Source organism: Hyalella azteca, unplaced genomic scaffold (genome assembly GCF_000764305.2).
Source record: "Hyalella azteca isolate HAZT.00-mixed unplaced genomic scaffold, Hazt_2.0.2 contig12248, whole genome shotgun sequence".
NCBI classification, from domain to species: domain Eukaryota; kingdom Metazoa; phylum Arthropoda; class Malacostraca; order Amphipoda; family Hyalellidae; genus Hyalella; species Hyalella azteca.
Genome location: NW_025942211.1, coordinates 657 through 10,701, shown reverse-complemented (window position 1 = coordinate 10,701; position 10,045 = coordinate 657). Strand labels below are relative to the sequence as shown.

General features: G+C 37.2%; 1 protein-coding gene across 1 annotated transcript; it reads left to right on the top strand.

Annotated features, from left to right (window-relative positions):
• Positions 1–2,701: 2,701 nt before the first annotated feature.
• On the top strand, positions 2,702–7,994 carry LOC108677268 (putative mediator of RNA polymerase II transcription subunit 12; the record flags this gene model as incomplete). Its single annotated transcript, XM_018165470.1, has 3 exons — positions 2,702–2,760; positions 5,782–5,927; positions 6,812–7,994. Coding segments are annotated over exons 1-3 (1,388 nt in total), but the record flags the coding sequence as incomplete, so codon positions are not given.
• Between the last annotated feature and the right edge of the window lie 2,051 nt (positions 7,995–10,045).

Genomic DNA, 10,045 nt, shown 5'->3' with positions numbered 1-10,045 from the left:
TCTTTTTTAATATATTTATTGGAAATATCTTCTACAAAACTTCTTTGTCCATGGCTGCAGCATGGTTTTCATTATTCTGATTCATTCATTAGGAGGAATGAATTTTAATTACCGTACTAAAATTGAATTTATTAGGAGTAATGAATTATGATTACTGGAAAGTGAATTGTGAAAAACACAGAAAAAAAAAATTTGAAAAAAAGTTATTTTTAAATTTCAAGTGTTGAATTTGTTAAAGAATCAAAGTAAATATCAGTAAATGAAACTGGTTGTTTAGTAAAATAAGGAAGGCTTGGCATTCAAGCTTCATTCAAACAAATTTACAGTTACCTAAAATAAGAGTAATTGACACCAAATACTAATCAATAAATTGCAACACATATAACCAACAACAGAAACATTTATATGATGGAACTTACATTAAGGTACAACTAGGTAAAACAACTGGGTACTGCAATGTTAGGCTTAATGCTAACACAAGAAACAAATTGAACTTTTATTGTGGGACTTGATCCCAAAGACAACAGGTCCTAAGCTTGAGTAAGCAGAAATTAGGAATGAGACCAGCTCCTGAAGGTAAGCTTGGTAGTGGTATCACTAGAGGTTCACCCTTAGGCCAGGTTCATTCAAAAACAAATGAACCTGGCATAACATAACTGTCAAGAAATAAAAAACCTTGATAGGAAGCACTCAAAATAAATGAAATGAAAATCAAAGAGTGATCACTCTAGGTAATAATTAGGGAGGGATGGCTTGACACTCTCCTACCTGAGCAACATTATTTGGACGTTTTCACCTGTAAATCTTTCTTCAAACTTCCCTTATTTACAAACCCATACCTAACAAAATGTATGGAGAAAAATATTTTACAACTCAAGAAATATGCAAATTTTCAACATCACCTGGGTTCAACAAATGGGTACAACAACTTGTGTATTAAATAATAATATATTCCAATTTGCAGGGAGTCAAAGTTCTTCAGATGACGGTAACAGATCACAAGGCAGGTCTCAGCAAGGATTTATAATCTATTTAATGACATTTTGAATGTATCAACATTAATTCTCAAGTTAATAGAAGCATTGAAGACTGCAATATAATGCATTCTCTGGTCATTAGTAATATGCGTTCCAACAGTAAAATTCTGCCATCTAATGCTAAAAAATATTACTGCACATAATATTACTACTGACACTACCAGTACATTGCTGCTGCACTGCACCCTCTTCAATAAAAATATCAAATGACCAATAATGTGGGGACATGCCATTTCTTTGTTTTAATTCATTTCCATTTTAAACATTTCATACAATGGATGTGTGAGGCCTCATTCAAGTACTTGTTTATAACTCACAGTAACACATTATGAGCACAACATTACTTCTTGAAAATAAAAACTAAATATTGTTACTTATAACCTTGCTGATATGGTGCATAAGGGCCATTTCTATGTGATACTTTTGCCTATAAATATGATTTGTGTTTTTTGAGTCACTTTGATTATACTGACCTAGTACTAAGCTTCATAAGCACCTTGCTCTTACTTCTTCTTCTTAAATAACTTGGTGATTGGGCCACTAGAGTAAATGTTGACACCTGAGGAATGATAGTGTGATTGATGTGAGGGTTGATAGTCACATTATTTACACTGATTTAGTCTTGATAAGTTTAATGTGCACCTTGCACACACGTCAGCCAGAGATATAGCGTGGTTGATGNATATCACATACTGGCAGTACAATGTACTTACAATGACCTTCATTGCCAGTAATGAGACTTGAGGCAGTAAATAAATTCTTTAAAGTATTGCAAATTATAGTAAAAAAATATAACTCAGTACTCACTGCAGTGAGTGACAGAGAGCTCATTTTCTTGTTGACAAGAACGTGAAGTCACGGACAGACAGACGGATGGACACGATGAGCGCAATAGCGTTTTTTTCTTCCATAAATGAGAAAATGCACTAAAACCATATCAAATTAATTATTTTTTGATGAAACTTGGGATTCTACAATTTATTGTCAACATAAAAACAATTGTGAGAATTTATTACAAAACGGTGATATTATCAGATGTAGGCCTGATTATCTTGCTGAAAGTTCTGCAGCAAATAATGTCATTTAATTTTAATTATGATATTTATATGTATCATAATTAAATTTTTAATTATGATACATATAATTATAAAAGTAATTAAATAATTTATTTAATTATTTGATTTTAATTATGATATTAACTTACACTGGATGAGACAAGTAAATTTGAATAATAATTTTGTCTTACATAAATGATTGTTAATATATTTAAATTTCATTGCTAATTGAATGATTGTGAGCTTAGTGTTAATAATGGTGCAGCTGGCAGAATTAACAATCAATATGAATGGTGATGTGGTGGTATGGCTGGCATACTCATTCATTATGAATAATGGCTTACTCATTAATTATGAATAATGGTATGCATTCAAAATAAAAAAAAAATGAAATTGGTGCCTGGCAATTAAAATTAAAAAAATTTAAATTGGTGCCTTGCATTTAAAAATAATAAAAAATTCAAATTGATGTTTGGCATTTAAAATTAAAAAAATCACATTGGTGTCTTGCATTTAAAAATAATAAAAAAAATTCCAATTGATGCCTGGCATTCAAAATTTCTATGAATAACGGTGCATAACGGCGTGGCTGGGTTCAGGTATCACCGTATGAAGGAAGTGGAGTCCCCGGATGACCTGGCCCGTAGGAACTACCTTGCTAAGGAGAGGTGAGTTCCTTCGGCTCTAGGACATCTTTATGATAAATAATAGAAATAACTGAACAAATACATCTTTATTATAATAATAAAATAATTGAACAAATAAAATGTATGAGGAATTATCTTTTTTATCAAGAAATGAAAATAATGGACAATGAATCTTTTAAAAATTTTATTGAAACTTTGATGGAAAAAAATGATATATTTGTCTCTCATATTTAATTGCACTAATTGACTATTAATATTAATTAAGTCCCATACTAATGCAGAATCAAATTACAATAATATTAAGAGTGTCCGCAGAAAAATAAATATCTGCTACTCAGTATTGATATTTATGTACATATTAATAAATTTATAAATATTAATGAAATAATGCAGTTTGAATGGGTATATAGCATTTAAGGGGACCGTTTCAGTCCCATAAAAAGTTCTACATTTATCAACCAATCTTTCTGAAATTTCACACACATATGTAAAATGTTAAATAAGAAATAATTTGCTCATATGAATTTTTTCAAATAAGTGAAAGAAACCGCAAAATTATTAGAAAACAGAAAAGGGGGTACTTCAAAAATTCATAACTTTTGCAACTCACATGCTATAATTTTGAGACACGTTTCTTTCAATTCGTAATAAAATTATCTATGGGCTCTAGAGCCCCAATTTTCAATTTTCTCCGTCGTTTTTATTTCATGCCCGTTTCTCCATTTTTTGATTATGAAGATCTGATTTGAAGCTTTAAATTCATAGCAAAAATCAAAAAGTTAATTTTTGATTTTAACTGAAACAGCCCCCTTGAGACTGGCTAGGCTTGGTGCCTCCACTTCCTACATACCCGTGAATTGTTCCATGTATAAGTTTGAGTGTAATATTATAGGAGCATGACTGTGATATAAATGTTGATAAACTATAAAACTATTTATTTCATTGTAAAATGTTTAAATATGTTGAAAAATGCCAAAATGTGTACCCACTATACAGTACATGTACTGCCACTATACAGTACATATGTACTTGCTATACAGTAAATGTACCGTCACTATACAGTACATGTACTGCCACTATACTGTACATGTACTGCCACTATACAGTACATGTACTGCCACTATACAGTACATGTACTGCCACTATACTGTACATGTACTGCCACTATACAGTACATGTACTGCCACTATACTGTACATGTACTGCCACTATACAGTACATGTACTGCCTCTATACAGTACATGTACCTGTCTCTTATACACATCTAGATGTGTATAAGAGACAGGGTATGTACTGTGTATTGCATACTGTGGTATGTACTGTAGTAATATGTATTGTGTACTGGGGTGTGTATTGTGATATGTACTGTGTATTGTGATATGTACTGTGTACTGGGGTGTGTACTGTGTACTGACATTAAGTCCCAAAAAACAGAGTTGAGGGTCTCATCCTCAAAGGTTTTGTCTGACAAACAATGATCAATTGCCATAAACTGGTCCTGACGTCAGGTAGTATTGTGCCTGATGAAATGTGTGAAGAAATGAACAGGATAACATTTAGATTACAATATCTAAATCTACATAGCTTTTATTTAGTTCACTCAATTCATAATGTTTGAAATTTCTTCAACATTTTTCAACAAGTTGCAACTGCTATGTACTTTTTCTGCCACTCATTTCATGTTGTTTCATTGAAGTCTTGAATGAATACAGGAGCAGGAGCGTTTTTTCACGATATTCAGTGCAGCATTCATGAGCTATGGTATTCATTCATCATGAATGAGGCTCGAGTCTTTAAATCAACTGCATGGCATCCATACACTGAGAGAAATGAGTGAGATTTTGTAAAAATAGTGACATTAACTTCTCTAATGTCAACATGACAGTAAGTTCTCTGAGCTGTGAATGGTGGCCTCGCATTCCATTATTACTATTATTCATCATCATTATTTCATCATTATTCAAGTTGAGAAATAAATTTCATCTTGCAACTTCCTGACAATTTCAGGAATGTGTGTTTAGTTGTTTCATAATTACTTAATTAACTGATAACTTTATAAAATGGAATTGCATCTCTGCCCAACACAAGAAACAAGTTAATCCTACAATGGCAATGTAATTGTAAAAATTTCATGGTAGTGGATTTAGTAATTTGAAAATTATTTCACTAATTGATAACTGGCCCAATTAGTAAAATAACAGTAATACAAATTGATTACTCAGAGCAAACATTCATGCAAGTCATTAAGTGACATTAGCTTACAATATTTGTCCAAGGAAATGTCTGCTTGTCTATACTTATTATTACACCTCTAGGAAATAAATGTTTATTTCCTAATTTTAAATCCCGGTATAGGATTTTTCTTGGTGAGTTTCTGGTGAAAAATCTCTTGAATTCCACAAGGTGCTGTGGGCAGTTAAACACAATAGTTAAACACTATTTATTATTCAGTTAACTTACCTTCTTCCAAGTACATTTGAAAAGGAGAATTGGAGAATAACAATCTGATGGCGGCTCATAGCCAACCTGTGAGATTTCAGCACCATTATCATTTTTTACAACACTTTTCTTTAACTTCACTTCTTGCTGTTTGTTTGTCTGCTACTAATCTTATAATCGAAATTTAACACACTTCTACTTGTCCTATCGATCTGAAATTTTGCACACTTGCGTAAAATTAGAGATAATGCATGAATCACATGACAAAATAAATGATTTTGAAAGTTGAAAAATTGCTTAGAAGTGTTGTCTTTAAAAGTAATTTTTAAATGTATATTTTATTTCAATTCATTTTCCTAGCTAAGATACCGCCAGTAGCTCTTCTTGCGATTCAGAACAGATTTTTATGGTTGCATAAGATGGAAAGACTAAGCTGCTCTCAGCACTAAGCTGTACTAAGCACTAAGCTGCACTAAGTACGAAATAGCACATCACTGTACGCAGGTACTGGCGCATGTAGAGCACTAATCTCTACTAATCTTTACTAAGCTGTACTAAGCACTAAGCTGCACTAAGTACTAAATAGCACAGCACTGTACGCAGGTACTGGCGCATGAAGAGCATGGAGGGCAAGATGACGCGGGAGTACAGCAGCAAGTACAGCAAGCACAGCAGCGGCGCCCACCACACGCAGGCACTGCTGCTGGCCCTGCAGAAGGTTACGGAGGAGCACCTGCGGGTCAAGAAAGGTGGGTCAGGTGGAGGAGCACCTGCGGGTCAAGAAAGGTGGGTCAGGTGGATGAGGCTGGGTCAGGTGGAGGAGCAGCACCTGTGGGTCAAGAAAGGTGGGTCAGGTGGAGGAGCACCTGCGGGTCAAGAAAGGTGGGTCAGGTGGATGAGGCTGGGTCAGGTGTAGGAGCATCACCTGTGGGTCAAGAAAGGTGGGTCAGGTGGAGGAGAAGCACATGTGGGTCAAGAAAGGTGGGTCAGGTGGAGGAGCACCTGTTGCTCAGGTGCCCCAGTAAAGGCGGTGGCTCCAGGGGATGGGGAGGGAGTGGAGGATCCACTCCAAGTATGTCGGAGAAGGATGGAAGCGATGAGAGGAAAGGGTTAGACCAGGGCCTATGCTTTAAAAAAAAGTTAAGAGATCGTAAGTTCATCAGCCAATCATTGACGGGCTTTCAAGCAAAATCCAGCAATCATATACAAGAAAATAGAGCGTAAGTACTTACGTTCACTTAGCCAGTTTTGTAAGTATGGCCCCTGAGGTGCAGTGGGGTTAGCGAGGTGGGGTGCGATGGGCAGCTGAAGAGGTGATGGGGGTGTGGTCCAATGCCCCGCACTTGGTCATCCAGAATGAGGGTGGGTTAGGTGGAGGAGGGTGGGTGAGGCAAGGTAAGGGGTGGGTTACGTCTGAAGATGTATGAGTCTCATACTCATTTTTTTGAGTTTCGTGACAGTGCTTTTTTGAGGCTCCAGTAATTATGTCGATCTCATGACCAATATTTTTATCAACCCTTCAGCTCATGGACAACATAACTATAAATTGTATATCTTACATACGTAGATATCTACATATATACAAATCAATATATTTTTAGAGCTTTCTTCTGATATTTCTTGTTGTTTTCAGAGCAAGAAGAACGTTACCCCAACATGGAGTCTGATGGAGTTGAACTGCACGACCTCAACCAACAGCAGCAACAACAACATCAACTTGCGGGGGAGGCCCTGGCTATGGACGACCACGGGTCTCCACCAGACCACCTGCAGCAGCAGCACCTTATGGCGCCCTCTGGGTCTCATCACGACCGCCGGGGTCTGCAGGAAGACCCTGTCCCGCTAGACCTCCAGCGCCATCACCAGGAACAACAGCAGCTCCATCAACACCACCAACAGCAACAACAACAACATGCGCATGACATGCATGATGTGCATGGAGCACAACAGCGCCACTCCATGCCCTCCTACATGGATCATCTGGAGCACATGGACCAGCTGGAGCAGAAGCACATGCCTCACTTGTCCCTCCCACCGTCCCACCATGCCCCGCCCCACTCAAGGGCCCTGGCCACGCCCCCTGGTTCGTCCCTCCCACTCACGCCTTTGTCCCGCCTCCAGGCGGGCCCTCCCATCAACAGCTCCCTGCCAATCACGCCGCTGTCCCGGGCCCAGCTGGTCCCCCTATCTGAATCTCCGCTCCCAGCTTCTCACTTGTCTCGGATCGAGGCCCCGCCCAACGAATCCAGTATGCCAATCACGCAGCTGTCCCGCTCCCAGCTCACTGGGTCTCTGCCAATCACAGCTCATCTATCCCGCTCCCAGCTCCTCCCATCACTTTCTTCTCAGCCAATCACATCACATCTCTCCCGCTCCCAGCTCCTCCCATCACTTTCCTCACAGCCAATCACATCACATCTTTCCCGCTCTCAACTCCTCCCCTCGCTATCCTCTCAACCAATCACATCACATCTCTCCCGCTCTCAACTCCTCCCCTCGCTATCTTCTCAACCAATCACGTCACATCTCTCCCGGTCGCAGCTCCACCCCGCGGGTTCCTCGCAACTCCCCTCGCCCCGCCCACTTCTCTCGCCCCGCCCCCCGCTGAGCGATGCAGACGCTATTGCTGCACTGCAGCATCACTTGACGCCGCAGCAACTGCAGCAACATCTTGTAGCCTTGCAGCAACAGCAGCATGAATCTGAGCAGCTACATCACGAACAGTTGCAGCAAGACCGCTTGCAGCAACAGCATGAACAGCTGCAACAGTTGCAACAGCAACAAGAGATGCAGCAACAAGAACAACAACAACAACAGCTACATCATCATCAACAACAGCAACAACAACAACAAGCGCTAGAAATTTACGATCGAAGCTAAATTTACGAAAAAATGTACGAAAAAATTTACGAATAGGCTCGATCTATTAAAACTATGAATATCTATAGGTATATATTTAGCCTGTATTATTGAGAAAATGATGAAAATCTGAATTAAAAATCCCGATATTGGCAGCTATGATGACTACAATTAAATGTTTAATGTGATACCACGTACTATGGTGCATGTAATGGTGATATGTGCTATCGGTTGTACAATGTACAGAGCTGTCCCTGCCACCATTACTGTTAAAGTACAGCTACTTAAAGTACAGCTACTTTAAGTACAGCTACTTAGAGTACAGCTACTTATGAGGTGTTAGTAACTATGTACATTACTACTTAAAGTGCTAGTGATGCTATTTGTACATTTCTGCTTAAAATGTAGCTCTGTACATTTCTGTAGCTCTGCACAAACTGCTACTGCAATCCTAAACTTGTACTGATAGTGCTTTAAAAAAATTTAAAAACATTTTTTTTAAATTTTTTTTTCATAAGCGCTTGTTACATTTTCCATCATTGGCTCTCTCGTGGCAGCTGCCATTGGCTCTCTCGTGTTTTATTATTAAATATTATTCAATAATACATTAATGTTTTTTAACAATTAATTAATATTATTTTAATCAGATTGAAGATTGGTCAGTATTTGACGTCGTTGGTGCCGATAAGTTCCTTTAATGGGCATGTAATGGTAAAACTAATGGTATAATGGTAGCAGTAATGGTAGGAGTAATGGTGTCCGGTACTTAATACATCCTACATGATCTTCTTCATAATATTTTATCACATGACTTGTAATTATGAAGGTTAAAGCATGAAGGCCGTAGCATTATTTGGTTTTATTTCAGTTCAATGCAAAATGTCATCATACATTTTATTTTGATTTTAGACTTGGTGTAGGACTTGTAAGATTTATGGGCTCATTAGACTTGGTGTAGGACTTGTAGGACTCATTAGACAAGTAGGACTTATAGGACTTGTAACAGACGTGTACTAAGCTCACACTGATATAACATTTCACTTCCATTTACTATATTTATCATTATTTTAGTTTAGTTATTATTTTGATTTGATTTGTACATCACATTAATTTTTTTAAAGATGGACTTCCTGCCTCCGCGTGCATCACTTTTTCATCAATTAAAAATACTTTTTTAAGTTGATGAAGTTTTTAAATGAGTTTTAGATGAACTTGTCTAGATATTCTCACCAGCTAGCTGCACTGAGTGAAATAAGTGGGTCTATGTGACCCACTTAGAGGAGTCAATTGTGTCGAAATAGTGATGCTATTTTTGTCTCGTTTGTGTGTCATAATGACCTATTTTTGCCTCGTTTGTGGGTCATAATGACCTATTTTTGCCTCGTTTGTGGGTCATAATGACCTTTTTTGCCTCGTTTGTGGGTCTTAATGACCTATTTTTGCCTCGTTTGTGGGTCATAATGACCTATTTTTGCCTCGTTTGTGGGTCATAATGACCTATTACATTTAAAGTATTACTCGCCTGGAATTTACAGGATCATTAATAGGTCAATATGACCCAGAAAATGGGCAAGTGAATCAAAAAGTGCGTTGATATTTGGACACGGTTGATTCATTTAATTGAGTCATGTTGACACACCCATTTCTGTCAGTGTCGACTGAGATTTTAACTAGTTTTGAACTTAATGATTGTAGTTATTAATAACATCAAGTTCTTTTTATCAAAAGGTCTTCTCAAAAAACGAATCTCGGAAGAATGAGACGTTATCGCAGTTTCTGGTCTTATCTCTGCTTATCTTCAATGATTATAATTATTGTTTTTAATTAATGATTCACTTGTTTTCATTACTTTCAACATTATATGTTGATTTTCTGATCAATGTGATTTTTTCGTAGTTTTCGTATTTTTGTGTGATTTATATTTCAAGTTTCGTATTTCTTTCTTCGACTTTAAAGCTTTAGTTAAAGCTTTAGTTAAAACTTTAGTTAAAGCTTTAGTTAAAGCTTT